This window comes from Heloderma suspectum, chromosome 1 (assembly GCF_057233095.1).
Source record: "Heloderma suspectum isolate Gila_16-S chromosome 1, 16-S_ref, whole genome shotgun sequence".
NCBI classification, from domain to species: Eukaryota; Metazoa; Chordata; class Lepidosauria; order Squamata; family Helodermatidae; genus Heloderma; species Heloderma suspectum.
Genome location: NC_139458.1, coordinates 361,651,830 through 361,667,592, shown reverse-complemented (window position 1 = coordinate 361,667,592; position 15,763 = coordinate 361,651,830). Strand labels below are relative to the sequence as shown.

General features: G+C 43.1%; 1 protein-coding gene across 1 annotated transcript in view; it reads left to right on the top strand.

The window, feature by feature from the left end:
• The window catches only part of WDR27 (WD repeat domain 27), a 209,879-nt gene extending 199,870 nt beyond the window's left edge, over positions 1 to 10,009 (top strand). The window contains exon 26 of the mRNA XM_084832154.1: positions 9,649 to 10,009. Within this exon, the coding sequence (XP_084688280.1) occupies positions 9,649 to 9,732 (84 nt within the window). The 3' untranslated portion in view covers positions 9,733 to 10,009. The remainder of the gene's footprint in view (positions 1 to 9,648) is intronic.
• The last annotated feature ends 5,754 nt before the right edge of the window (positions 10,010 to 15,763 follow it).

Sequence of the window (15,763 nt, the reverse complement as noted above, 5' to 3'; positions counted from 1 at the left end):
CACCGTCTGCAGTGATCTTGGAGCCCAAGAAAATAAAATCTGTCACTGCTTCCATTTCTTCCCCTTCCGTATGCCAGGAAGTGATGGGGCCAGATGCCATGATCTTTGTTTTTTTAATGTTGAGTTTCAAACCAGCTTTTGCACTCTCCTCTTTCACCCTCAACAAGAGGCTCTTTAGATCCTCTTTGCTTCTGCCATTAGGGTGGTATCATCTGCGTATCTGAGGTTGTTGATAATTCTCCCGGCAATCTTAATTCCAATTAAGGGCCATATAGAATACTATAAACAATTCTTCTTGGGTTTTATTTGATTCATTCTTATTGATTTCCCAAGGATAAAGGTTAATGAAGAGCATAGGTTCATGTCAAGAAATCAGTAGGACCATCCCTCAATTAAAGAAATCTTAGTTGATTAATCAGTGAAATAATCAACTAAGGGCACAATCCTATGCATGTTTAGACAGAAAAAGAGTCCTACAACTCCCAGCATTCCTCAAGATTCCATGCTGGCTGAGGCATGCTGGGAATTGTAGGATTTTTTTCTGTCTAAACATTCATAGGATTGTACCCTAAATGTACTCATGCACAGGTGTGTGTGTGTGTGTGTGTCACCAGGCACTATCAGAAGAGGCATTTCCTCTTGTGAATATGTGAAAAGGGGGTTATCTCTTTCAAGATGGTGCTTCTACCCATTTTACAGGTGTGTACCTTTTGTACTTTATGCAAGGCTCATGTATTTTGTAGACAGATATCAGTTAGCAGCCATTTCCATGCACACAGTACTACCATCATGGTAGAAATGTTTGCTTGCTACTGAAGCTGATCTGTATGCAACTGAGTTCACATGCAGGTTTGTCTATTTAATCCCAGATGCAATTATTCTTACATTTTGAAAATCATAGTCCATTTGGTTTAGCAAAATTATCCTGTACTCCCATTTTCAGTAACTAAGGTGGCTTTAACCGAAGCCCTTCACTTATGCACCAAATGGAACATATTGCAAACAGAGATGATTGTAGAGTTGCTGTTGGCCTAAGTAGGCAGCTGTTGGTGCTTGTACAGCTCTCTATGATCAGTGCTTGTAAAGCTGTCCATGATCTCACTGGCTGTGACATCAGAGTAGCTAAGCCAATGGCAGCTAAAAGGTGTAATGCTTACAGAGCTGCAAGAGATAGTGTGACATCTAAAGGCCCTTATTCAATTTCCAAAGTGCAACAGCTGATCAAGGTTTCTTGGGACTTAGAGCATTTCTACACCAGGCTAAAATCTCACAGTCTTACCAGGACTCCTGCTTCTGGATTCCTTGCAGGATTAAGACTGGCTCCTTTTCATGTAGTTTCATCCATTTTTTCTTTCTTTCTGGGCAAGTTCTATATGTTTCATTATACAGTTAGTAGATGGCGCTGCAATATAGTACAACTCCAGAATTTCACTGGTAAGTTATTGCACTTTGAAGTCTCTTACCACATTTTCTCCATAGAGAATTAAGCCACGATAATGGTCAGAAGGACCAGGAGGGGCCCTGGCAGTTGATGACATTGTGTAAAGGGCCTGCAAAGAACCATGAGTGACTAGTTGCAAGTGTACCATAAAAGCCTCATGTAGAAATGCTCTTAGTTGGCAAATGTAAGAGTAAACTAGGCATTTCAAGCAGAGAGAACACAAATGGAGGAGAAGGAGGTGGACAACAGTGCTTAAATTATGGGTGAATGTTGGAGGGCCTTAATGAAATCCACAAGGCCTACTCCCTGACTTTAGCTAAATCATGCCCTACTTGTATGATTCTAAAAGCAGTAGTTAAGGGGGGCATCGCAAAAGATAAGGGGACCAAGGCTCTCTGCCCCCCCCCCAGCCCTCAAGTGCTGCTGGGCAGTGCAATATTTCCATGATATAGCCTGCTGTCGTAACATTTCATCAGTTCATGTACTTTATTGTAGACAGACATCATACATGACTTTTTAAAAAAATATTTCCTCTTCTTTCTGAAATAGTAAGGTGATTAATTGAATGTTTTCCCTTTCTTTGGTTACATCCTCCTCCTTTTAAAAAAATCTATAACAGTCTACATTGGCTACAAGAGTCAAGCTCCAGAAAACATTTAGTAAGTGCAGGCTTCCAGCTGCTGAATTCCAAGCCAAGCTCCAGCTGTATATCATAATGATACGAGAATGTGTTTAGCTTTTCTCCCACTGAACAATGAATTCAGATGCTTGGCGGGAGAGGGAGCGGGAGAGCATTGACGCCTTTCCCCCTCGCTGTTGAATGACAGCTTCCAGTGATCATTCCATTTGTTCTGTATTAGAAAGGAGAATAAGAATGCGGTCATTACACGGTGTTTCAGTGTGGCATTTGGGGGCCACATCCCAACCATTCCCAATCACACCCACACATTCTGGTGTTCCAGTAATAACAATATATAGAAGAGAAAAGGAAATGGGGCGGGGAGGGGGAAATGTGCTTGTTTTGTCTTTGGCAGAACCCCCCCCCCATTCCTTTTTGCCAGAGGTTGTTCAGGGCGTGGCTTCCCCTGACCTTTCTCATGAATGGACTGCAACTGCCAGACTGACACCATAATTACCTCCTTGTGCAGCACTGATGACTTTGCAAGATCAGGGAGAGTTGATGTAGCTCACAGGGTGAAGTGTGCACTAGGGCACAATAGCCAATAGCCCAGGGCCAGCACTCCTATGATATGGGGTGAGCCCCCTGCCTCAGGTAGCTGGTCGGGGAGGGTGGTGGATCCTGCGGACCTGCCATGGAGAGCCCTGATGCTGCTGCCACTGCCACCCTATCTGTCAAGTTTCCCTTTTGCCCCTGCTGTAAACTTCAGAACCCAAATCAAAACACAGACAAGAGGCTTTTTTCCACGGCTCTTTAATCCTTTTACTTCAATGGGACATACAGATGCAAATTGTCAGTCACTCACAGTCTATAAAGGAAATGCCTTCAGGGAGTTCAGAGGGAAGCTACGAAGGTTGAAAGTTGCCCACCATTTGAGAAAAGGCGGGCACGCTTTCCTAACTTTAGGGGTGGGGGCGATCTCCCTCTCTCTCATGAGGCCTCTAAGCGCAGCTGTTCCCACCAGGCCAATCGGGCAGACTATCTAAGCTCCGCTCCTGCCATCTCTCTCTTGGCTCTGCGTCTGTGCCTGGTGTCTAAGAATTCAGGCTCTCCACACCCCACCTCTCCCTGTTCGCTATCTCTCTCAGGGGTGTGTGAAGAGAGGCCCTCTCTGTCCAGCTGGGCCTTTGAAGCCTGAGGAGTCTGTCTCTCCCTGACTGGAAGAGTCTGGGAAAGTTCCTGCCCCACGTTTTGCCGTTCCTCTTCGGAATCTGAGCTACTCACTGCCTATGCTCAGAGGCACCCCTGACACTATCCCTCTCAAAGTGAGGCACAGGCCAGGCAGGCACTCTGGAGAGCCCCACTGGCCGCTCTCCTGCTGTGGCCAATGCTGCAGCGAGTGAGCAGCCAATGTGTTCCCTGGAGCAGCTGCAGCAGCTGCACTCATAACAGTAGCAGCTGCCACCCCCACCGCTGCCACCCGCCCACTCGCCTGCCCGATGCCTCGGTCTGAGTAAGGCATCGTTGAGCAGCTGCTCTGCAGAGCTGAGCCAGCTGCTCCTTGGCTGAAGCAAAGGCCACCGCAAGAGAGCGCCCAGCCTGACAGCCTTGCTTTTGAGGGTCCTTCCTCAGAGCAAGGTGTTGGTGAGAAGTTGACCCAGAGATGGGCTGTGCTGCCGTGCCACAGGTGATCTCCAGGGCCACTTCCCCACAACATCTCACTCTGAAAAAGGACCCCTCAGAGCAAGGAATTGAGGAGAAAGTGGTGGCGACGGGGAGCAGAGCGGCACACACTCCCCCTCAGCACTGGGGTGCAGCAGCGATGAATGCTCCCCGCCTCTGGTTCTACTGTGCGGCGGCGGCAGCTAGCCCTCCTCCTCCCTCACAGTGGTGGCGGCAGCAGGGTATCCTCCTCCCTGAGGTGGCGGGAGGTTTTGCAGTGCCCCTGCAATAGCCCCATTTTGTTTTATTTTTACTATTGCACTCCATATCCACTGATTGGTTCCCGGAACCCTTTGTGTGTGATGATGCAGGGCTGCCAAATTTTGATTTCAAATACTCTGGTATCTAGATGGGTCCAGGACTGAGATCTGGGGTGGGTCAAGGGCAGAGCAGATGACCAGATCATCCCGTGGCATGTTGCTATTGTTATTGCTGTGTTGTTGGTCATAAGAAAAATTTAAACAATTCTGATTTTTAAAAAGAAATGAATAGAAATCCTTGCATGGCTTTTCTCAAAATACTATGGGCATGATCTAGGACCTGACCAGGTACACAAGGAGGGCACAGTACAGAGGCTCCATGCATGGGAATGTGGAGAAGCAATTGCCATATTTGTCCAGAACTAACCACTGGGTGCAAGGCACAGCTGAAGTTCCCTGCCATGCCACAGTGTCAGGGCCAATAATCTCAAAGATACGAGGACGATGCTTTGCATTGTAGATAGTATTATTTTTTTCTAAAAAGATGCAGACAGAGGATGTTCCACAGCAGGTACTCCCCCACCATATTACACTGTGGCAGGAAACTGTAGAACCCAGCTAATGCTACTTCGGCCCTAACATTCTGAGCCAGTTTTTTCTCATGGAGCTTTTCTACAGGAGGCATTTATTTTGAGCTGGTGTTTCTTTACTCATGGTTGTTGATGGGTTCTTTAGATGACAACGTGATCCTCCAGTTTCATTTCTGTTTTTAAACAGCATTTTCCAGGGGTGGGGGGTGGGGGTTAGAGTGAGGACAATGGGGTATTATTTCAGAAAGCTCAAAAAAGGGGTATTTTCCTACTTGTGTAATACTTGTGTATTTGCAATATTCCACCTTAGCACAGCACCACCTAGAGGTTACATAGCAGAAAAGCAGGGCACCAGAGTGGAGAAGGCTGATTTACAAAGACCCCCATGCCTTGTGCCTACTGAGTTTTAGCAGCAACATGTGGTCACTCGCTCGTATTGTTGTTGAGTTGTTTTACTTAATGTTTTGGACTCAAAAATCTGGCTGCGAGTCCATGAAAACAAACGTTAGTATCAGGTATAAAACAGTTCACAGAAACTATGGAGCAACTGTTCAAAGACTGTGCTAAAGGAAACAAAACACACACACTTTCTCCCATGATTTATGTAGTAAAAAACTACTGGTTGCAAGGTGTTCAGTGAGAGGACATGAGTGCAATCATTTTCTTTCAGCCTGGCATAAACAAGGATGTTATATTCCAAGTGGACATAAACTACCAGACTCCTTGAAATTCCAGCATTGACAAGTAATTCTTGTTGCACTGGCTGTGGATCCAACACCGACCTCCCTGTGTTTGGAAACCCATGTTTTTTTCTACAAGGAAAATGCTCTACTACCTTTCCCTCATCTCTTGGTCCATGGGAGCCTATTCGATCCCCATGAAAATAATTTGCATCACGTATTCAAACAACTACTGAACCATCCATCCTCTTGTTGTGCCCTTGAGCTCATTTACATTTGAAGTGAATAGGTTCAATAAAAGATACAATTTAACCAACCTTTCAAAATTGTGGATTAAGTTAGGGAGGAGTGAATCTGCCAGTTTCGCTTTCTCTTGCCTTTGAATTTTTTAAATCTCAAGTTCTTTCTTTTCTGAATATGCGAAACTTTCCGAATTTTGGTAAATTCTTAACAAAAACGAATTGAAATGAAATTCTCACCCATCTGCACCAGCCAAATTCAATAGGCACAGCTATTCCCAGCTGGAGAGGCCATTATATACCTGCTTGCCATATGCCTGTTAAAGCTGAGGAGCCTGTCAAAAAGAAAAAGAAAAAAGTGGCAACCCTCATTCAGCACCAACCAACACAGGGATGCAAATGCAGTCTTTTAAGAGCAAAGCACTCAAAGTCCTGGGTCTGGATGGAGGAATGTCAGTTTCGGTTTCTCCCACCTTCAATTTTTTTACAATTTCAATTGCTCTTTCTCTTGAAGATGGAAAACTTTGTGAATTTTGGTAAATTCTCATCAAAACTGAATTGAATCAAAATCCTCACCCATCCCTGGATTAGTTGTCTTGGTGTGTTACCACTGAGCTCACAGCATAGTTACCATTGACATGGAAACACTGTTCATATGAACTTCCACGTCCATGGGGGGGCTGCATATGCTGCTATTGCAATTGATGCAGCCGTGGTAGATTAAAACAGAGCTGCCATTATCACACAAATCATGTAAGAAGTGCGCGCGTGTGCGCGTGCACACACACACACACACCCAACTGGTTGGTACAAATGGTGCCTCTACATCAGTGCCTTCCAGGAAATAGCTTACATAAGAAGAGCCGTGCTGGATCAGACCAAGGTCCATCTAGTCCAGCAGCATCCTGTTCACACAGTAGCTAACCAGCTGCCCACAGGAAACCTACAAGCAGGACATGAATGCAACAGCACCCTCCCGCCCAAGCTCCCCAGCAAGTCATGTACATGGGCATGCTGTCTCTGATACTGGAGGTAACATAGTAGCCATGGATAGTTTAGTAGCCCTGCATGCTGCCTTGTATTGTAATAAACCAGACCGAAGAGGCTTCCTTCCCTAGTGAAGATCTGGAGGCTTTTGATGACCAAAAATGCTTTGGAAACCCACTATGGAATAGAATATAGAATTCAGGGTGTGTATGTGTTTAATACATTAACTGTTTTCTCTTGTTAAATGTAAGAAAATGAGTGTTCATTACATCTGATTAATCCAGAATGAAGCATTTATATACATCATATCTAACAAGAGGGTTTATCTAAGAAATTATGGGACTTCCTGGCATTACTATAAAACATATAAACAGATTGTGTATTAATTATCTGGCTTATTTTTTACAACACAACAGTTGCAGTCTGCATCAAAACGGCTGCTTTTATTTGGTTTTTCTCAGTTTTGTCAGCAGATCTGCTTGTATGGATGGAGTTGCACACACTTCAGGTAGCAATGATTGACAACCTATACATGTCTACTCAAAAATAAGTCCCACTAAGTTCAACGGGACTTTGTCCCAGGAAACTGGGTATTGAATTGCAGCCTGCGTGGCCTTATCCACTCTCTTGGGATGCTTCACAATCTTCCAGATGGACCAAGGAGGAATCTGAGTTGCAGCAGACTATCCCGTCCTCTTTAGCCCACCTCCCTGACCGCCAGTACCTCTGTCCCCAGGTATGGTGGGCCAAGCTCATCTGCCTGGGTTCTGGCCACTTCTGGGTTTTGATGGCTTCCAGGAGATGAAGCAGTGTGATCAGGAATCAGCTGGGAAGGACCATAAAGAGTAGCAGCTCTGCACCTCCTTTTGGTTATAAGGCTTTTAAGTGCAATCAAATTGTTAATTATGCTGTGATTCTTACGTCTTTTATTATTTTTAGTTTGTTTTATTGGTGATTGTTCGTGTGTGTGTGTGTGTGTGTGTGTGTGTATAATCACTTTGGGGATTATGTTTTAATAGAAAGGTAGGCTAGATATCCATGACCAGAAATCCACCTCTCGGTTTTCTGAACTTTCAATCAATAAGCTATGCAAGAAATGTTGAAAATTAACTATGAAAAGACAAAAGTATTGGTTTTCACCAATAGATTCAAAAATATAAGTGGCAAATTGACGAATACCCTATAGAACAGGTTATCTTTTAAAGAATATTTAGGCTTATGGTTTTCTTCAACTGGAAACTGAAATAATCTAGATAACGCAAAGAAACGCAGATGACACAAAATTGGGTGGGATAGCTCATACCCTGGAAGACAGAAAGAAAATTCAAAGTGATCTGGATAGACTGGAGGCTGGAGCACTGGGCAGAAAACAACAGAATGACATTTAAAAGGGATAAATGCCAGGTTCTGCACCTAGGAAAAAGGAACCAAATGCACTGTTACAAGATGGGCGATACTTGGCTCAACAATACTACAAGTGAGAAGGATCTTGGAATTGTGTAGATCACAAGCTGAATATGAGCCAACAATGTGATATGGCTGCAAAAAAAGGCAAATGCTATTTTGGGCTGCATTAATAGAAGTATAGCTTCCAAATTGTGTGAAGTACTAGTTCCCCTCTATTCAGCAGTGCTTAGGCCTCATCTTGAGTACCGTGTCCAGTTCTGGGCACCACACTTTAAGAAGGATGCAGACAAACTGGAGAGGGTTCAGAGGAGGGCAGTGAAGATGATCAGGGGACTTGAAACAAAGCCTTATGAGGAGAGACTGAAAGAACTGGGCATGTTTTAGCCTTGAGAAGAGAAGACTGAGGGGAGATAATAGTGCTGTTTGAGTACTTGAAAGGTTGTCACAGAGAGGAAGGCCAGCATCTCTTCTCAATCATCCCAGAGTGCAGGACACAGAATAATGGGATCAAGTTACAGGAAGCTTCAGTGTTAGAGCAATATGACAATGGAATCAATTACCTAAGGAGGTAGTGGGCTCTCCCACACTGGAGGCATTCAAGACAAGGCTGGACAGCCATCTGTCAGGGATGCTCTGACTTGGATTCCTGCACTGAGTGCAGTGACCTTGTAGGCCCCTTCCAACCCTACTGTTTTATGATTCTATGAATTCATACAGTGAATTCTCTATCAAGATTTTATTGAGGTATAGGCAGTAGACAGATTCTCCCAGCTCTCAAAATCTATGAGGCTGAAGTTATAGCACAAATTTGTTATGGTGCTCAAGTATGGGAGGTCTATTCAGAAAGTGAATCTTGAAACACCCCAGAATAAATACCTATTTTTGAGCTCCCTAAGGCAACTGAGTCTTCTATTCTCTGACTGGAAGCTGGCCTTCATACATTGAAGGTTAGAGTACATATTCTTGCCCTCAGATACTGGTTGAAATTGAAACGGGATAGGGTTTACTTTAATATTGTCTGCTTTAAGGGAGATGTTGAACTTTAATACTAGAGTGTTTCTACCTTGGAATCAGAAAATGTTACAAATTATTGAGACATATGGACTCTCTTTGGATATCTTGAGCTCTTTAAATTTTGAAGCAGCATCATGTTATCTGAAATCTTACATGTTAAAACAGGATTTTCAAGCTGATTGTCTCTCAGCCTGTCTCAAAATGTGCTCCTTGGTATGCCAAATTACCCATTCAAACTCCTTACCCAGCTACATAGGCAATATTACAAATTCCAAATGGAGAAAAGCCCTTTCAGCCTTACAATTTCAGTCTATGAATTCTGCTATAATCACAGGTCGTTATCATCAGATTCCTTATGAAGAAAGAACCTGTCCATGTGGGGCCAATGTGCCTGAAAACCTCCCTCATTATTTACTTGTTTGCCTAATTTATGAGGACTAAAAACAGTCTCGTTTAGAGATTTGGACCTGCCACCAGGCAGATCTGTTGGGAATTTGATTAATTTTTTAAAAAAATTTAAAATTGGGGGAGAGGTCCCCTCATGTTTCTGAAAACATGGCCTGCTTTGCTTAGAGTAGCAATTTTTAGGGGGAAAGTTTGTGATGAATTGAACTGCTTCGATGAGCAAACTTTTATTTTTTTAGAATGCTACATTTTATTGTTATTTTAACTGATTATTATTTTAACTGTATTTTTACTACAATGTATTTTACTCTCTTTTTTTTCTTTGATGTGTTCTGTTTTTGCAGTGGCTTCTGCTATACAAAGAAACAAGCTATATAAACCTCGGTTTTCTGGGAGAAACAGATAAGAGCAACAGGAGCAACCAATAGACAATTACTGAAACTACCAGGCTGGCTAACAGACTTCCCCGCCTCTACCATACAATGTGTTTTATTCATCTCTGGAGAATCTGGGATCACCACAGCTAGATGTGACTATCTGATTCTGGCAGGGCAAGAGGATGTTTCAGAAAATATCTGTTTACTTTTTCCCCCAGAAACCCTCATTCTTTCCTGAATGTCTTGGACCTAAACTGCGGCTCTTGTAGTGAAAAGAAGTTACCTTCATCATAGCACAAAATATTGTATTTAAATAAATATAAGTTAGAATAAGGTCCAGCATACTTCTCTGTTTTTTATGGTATCATCACTGTTGGTGATGTCCTGGTACTTTACTACTGTCTAGGGCCCCATCTATATGGCACCGCTTTAACCCCCCACCCCATCGCAATGGCGCAGCAATGCGGCTTCAAATCAGCAAGCCCTGTGATACACTCGCAACATACTGCGCGCTTCCCTAACAAGACTTGCCATGCCCTCTTTTTTTGCTATTATACTGAAATGTGCAGCTGTGCAGTCCCGTGAGTGTGGGGGCATGAGACTTCAGTGGCAGTTTTGTATCTGAGGGGCTCTGCTGTGTCTTTCCATCCCTTTTTAGGTAAAAAGTGGGTGTTTTGTGCTCCTTCATTTCCACACCATCCGTTTGTCAGCTCCCCAGCCCGAGAGTCTCATGATGGTTCGCACTCACAAGCAAGAGCACTTTGTGCCTACCCATCACTCCGAAATGGTGGCCAGAGCAATGTTGGTCTTCCCCCAAGATCCCTTCCCCCGCAACTGTTGCAAAGATACAAAGCTGCAAAAATGTGTGAAACTCTGATTAAATAGATGAACACGTCCCTCTGTAACTACGCAGCTGCGAAGGGTTGGGGGAAGTAAAGGGGCATCACAGAGTGACACAGGCACTATGTATGCCTACAACATGCCCACCGCAAAATGCAAAGTTGGTTTGGGGAAGGGACAGACAGCTCACAAGCGCAGGGAAACCTGTAGCAAATCAAAAACATAGCAGCAAAATGACTCCTTGGAACTCCGCATTTTCTGGGCAAAAACCACAGATGGCTGCGAAGTCGCTACTGTGTCATCTATCACGAGGGACCTCGACTCGCACCCGCTCTGGAGTAAAAGCCAGGTGTCGATGTCAGCCTTTCCCAACCTGGTGTCCTCCAGATGTTTTGCACCACAGCACCCATCAACGCACTGCTAGAATGCCAACAGTTAGGAGTGATGAGAGTTGTAGTCAAAACATCCAGAGGGCCCCAGGTTGGGGAAGGCTGGTCTAGCTATATTGTGCTTCATATTTTATCAGAATATTTACATTCCCTACAACATTTCTCAATTGTCCTTGCATCTTCATTTGATGAAATGATTCCTCCATCTTTTATAAAATTGGTAATACATTCTTCTTGTTTTAATAGTGGAATCTTGGTTTTTGGACTATGGTCCAATCCTTATGTTAGACTTTGAAGTGGCTTTTTAAATTGAGTATTTGTTCTATGTGGATTTTTTCTCTCTCAAGGAAAGCACAAATAAATTATATGATATATTATCACACTTCTCTTCCTCTCCACATTATTTTCACAGTTCACTTCCTTTTTTTTACATTTTCTGCTTCAGGAAGGCAGTTGTTTTATAATAAGATGATGTTGACAGCCTGCTCCTAAGCCACATGTGAAAGCAAGACTTACTTCCAAGTAAACATGTCGAAGGGCAATAAGACTGAAACTGAACATACAATTGGAAAACCTTTCCAAGTGAGATTGAAATCCAGCAGCTAGAAGCCACAAAAAGAAGAAGGCACAAAAAACAAAAGAACATTTTGTGCTGGAAAATTGCTATCTTTTTTTAACTTTAGAAAAAGTTCAAGTGAAAACAGAAGTTTAATGTGTCTTCTAAGAAGATAAACTTTGTCTAATTTGAAAATATTCTGCGAGAGATAGCATGCTTGATGTTTAGAATATTCAAAAGATAATATCCCTCATATTAATGAAAATTATGTGCAGCATCAAACTTAGGATAATTTAATATTTCATTTATTTGCTTATTAGGTTCCTTCCCAAAGTGATCAAGGGGATGTACAAGTATTTAGATTACTTGAATCCTCACAAAATTAGGACATAACAGGTCTTTCCCACTCATTTTTGTCCCACATGTATACCAAAACACATAGAAGGGGAAGTGAAGAAGGCACCACTTTGGAAGAGAGGCACCACTGGATTTTATACTATGTAAAACTTTAGAGGAATTTTCTTAGCTATTGGAACCATGTAAACACCCACTCAGTGTGGCTATAATTGGTTTTATTACTCTGTATCTATGTCTGTAAAACAAATTCAAACAACTTCAAAACCAGATTCCAATCAGTTTGCCATGTCTTCATAAGAGTATAAGAACAGCCTGACAGCCCCAAGCTATCGGGTGACTAATACATTTTATAAATTAAATAAATAAAATAAATAATCTGACCAAAGGTTTATATCCTTCCCCAACATGGTGCATTCCAGATGTGATGGACTAGAACTCCCATAATTCCCAGCCAGCATGACCATCTGGAAGGCCCCAGCTTGGGGAAGGCTGGGCTATGTAGTATTCTATTCCTACAGTGGTCATAGCAAATGGTATTCAGAGACATAATGTCTCTGATAGTGAAGGTAATATGTAGACATCATGGCTAGTAGCCACTGATAGCCTTGTCCTCCATGAATTTGTCTAATCCTCCCTTTAAAGCCATTCATGTTTTAAAACTGTCTTTTCTCTCAAAGAATGCTGGAAATTATAGTACAGTGAAAGTAGTGAGAATTCTTTTATCAGATAGTTCTAATGTCTTAATACTTAACGCTTAAGACTATTAGAATGGATAGTTCTAAATATGCCTGCCTGGACCCTAAGATCATCCTCAGCTGTCCTTCTCCGTGAGCCCCTGCCAAAGGAAATGGGGTGGGTGGCTACCAGGAAGAGGGCCTTTTCTGCTATGGCACCCCGGCTGTAGAATGAGCTCCCTAGAGAGGTTCGCCTGGCACCTACGTTGTACGCCTTCTGGCGCCAGGTGAAGACCTTTGTATTCTCAGAATTTTAGCATTTTAGCTTCCTAGTCTTCTAGCTTTGGTGTTTTAAACCTGTACTTTAAATCTCTGTATTGTTGCTAGGTTTTATTCTGGTTGTACTGTTATATTGTGGTTTTAAGATTTTGTATTTTATAGTGTTTTATGCTGCATTTTCATGAGAAATGCCAGGCTGGATGAATCAGAGGTCGGAATTAAGATTGCTGGGAGAATTATCAACAACCTCCGATATGCAGACGATACCACCCTAATGGCAGAAAGCGAAGAGGATCTAAAGAGCCTCTTGTTGAGGGTGAAAGAGGAGAGTGCAAAAGCTGGTTTGAAACTCAACATTAAAAAAACTAAGATCATGGCATCTGGCCCTATCACTTCCTGGCATATAGAAGGGGAAGAAATGGAAGCAGTGACAGATTTTACTTTCTTGGGCTCCAAGATCACCTCAGACGGTGACTGTAGCCATGAAATTAAAGACGCTTGCTCCTTGGGAGGAAAGCTATGGCAAACCTAGACAGCATAGTAAGAAGCAGAGACATCACCTTGCCGACAAAGGTCCGTCTAATCAAAGCGGTTTTGTGGTTTTCCCAGTAGTAATGTATGGCTGTGAGAGCTGGACTATAAGGAAGGCTGAGCGCTGAAGAATTGATGCTTTCGAACTGTGGTGGTGGAGAAGACTCTTACGAGTCCCCTGGACTGCAAGGAGATCAAATCAGTCAATCCTAAAGGAAATCAACCCTGAGTGCTCATTGGAAGGACAGATAGTGAAGCTGAAGCTCCAATATTTTGGCCACCTAATGCGAACAGAAAACTCTCTGGAAAAGACCCTGATGCTGGGAAAGACTGAAGGCAAAAGGAGAAGGGGACAGCAGAGGATGAGATGGCTAGATAGCATCACCGATGCAATGAATATGAACTTGAGCACACTCCGGGAGAGAGCTCAGGACAGGAAGGCCTGGCGTGCTATGGTCCATGGGGTCACGAAGAGTCGGACACGACTGAACGACTGAACAACAACAACAACATGCTGCATTTTGTGGTTTTAATTTTTGTGAACCACCCAGAGAGCTTCAGCTATTGGGTGGTATAGAAATACATACATACATACATACATACATACATACATAAATGTCTTAACTTCAATTCCCAGAGTTGCTTGGTAGGGAGACTGTTACAAGTTTGAGATTGGATTACAGTTGTAGGACACAGTTCAATGGGATTAAGCAGGTGTAGTACTGTTGTAATACTGTATACATGCCCTGATATAACAAATGCCTATTAAAGCCAGAGCTCTGGAGGCAATGGCTTTTTAAGCTCACACTTTAAAGAAGACTAGGGATGTGTGAACCCACCCCCATCTGGGTTCTCCAGGAGCCCGCCCAGCCCTTGCCCCACTTGCCGGTCCCCGGACCATGCTTGAACCCCTCCTGCACTCGGTGAGCAGCCCACACTGACCCCAGTGGCCTCGTTGAGCTCCATGGTTGCCATTTTTTGAAAAAAAAGGTGATCACAAAATTGCGCATATTTGCATATGAGTGAATGGATGCATTAATGAAAATGCACATTTTTGCATATGCAAAAAAAATGCACATTTTTGCAAATGTGCACCCTTTGCATTTTGCAGTTACCTTTTTATTTTTCAAAACATGGTGACCACAGAGCTTGATGAAGCCGCCAGGGTGAGCGCAGGCTGCTTACCGAGCACAGGCAGGGGCCAAGCAGGGGCAGGGCTCAGTGAGCGGGGCTGTGGGGTGCAGGCAGGGGGCGTCCCGCCAGATTCCCAGGCAGAATCAGGTGCCCGCACCATTCCTAAAGAAGACCCATCATTTTTGTTTGAGAGGGAATTGGTTGAGCTCCTGGTGCAGAGCCTTAGGGTGCAACCCTATGCATGTTTACACAGAAAAAGTCTTACAACTCCCAGCATTCCCCAGCCAGCATATCGCTATATTGGTGAAATATACATTTGACTGAATAAGTGAAACTTATGAAGAAAAAATTGCTTTAGTTGATAATTTGAAATATCAAGGCTTTCAAAACTGAATGGAAAAATGGTACATTTGTAGTACATTCAAAGATGTAATTGATAAGCTTATCTTAAAGAAATTCAACCAACATCTTACAAATGCGTCATGGAATTTGCAGTTTCAGAAAAGACGACTGAACTCACATGTCTGTGGCAAACGTTTTCTTGCTACTAAAGATTTCATATAGATGTGTCACTAGTATAATAACAGGAGGGCTATTATCTGTGGGCCAGTACATGTGGCGTGCCATGTGCTTCCCATATGAGCTGCGCAGGGAGGAAGGATAATGTTATACTTCAAACCATAGCCTGACCTGCTGATTAGATGGGAAAGCATTCATTACAACATGCTCAAGCATGCTTGTGGGTATCACCTAAAGAGAGCCAATGTACAAAGCCTCATGAGAAGATGGTGAAGACAAGGTTGTGTCCATTATTTCCCATCATGCATTTCAGTAGCATATATATCTGAACCCTTATTCCTACAAGAGTTTAATAAAGAACCTGGACTCCTAATATACATTTGGTCAATATTTAAGGCTTGTTGTCGCCTCTGCCAGCACCCTGTTAAAGAATATTTGGCAAGTAGTATTCTTCACAATGTGGATCATGTTCATACCCGCAACAGCCCTGTGAAGTAGCTCATTATTCTGCCCATTTCATAGATAGGCATCTGAGGCTGAGAAAAGGCCACAGCTGAACTCAGATTTGGTGGCACATATTTCTGATCAAAATACAACATTCTTTGCCCTATTCTGCATGCTAGCCAGGCTAGAAATAGACTTTATATTTCTCTGAAAAGCTGGCAACTTGGTTACTGTTCCCTGTCATGTTATGAAGGAACAGCCTGAACTGTCTGGCATATGGTAGCAGGTTGATACAGGAAGCAGAATCAGCACTCTCTCCACATTGTGTATCTCTCAGATAACTTCACCATAATGGGAGT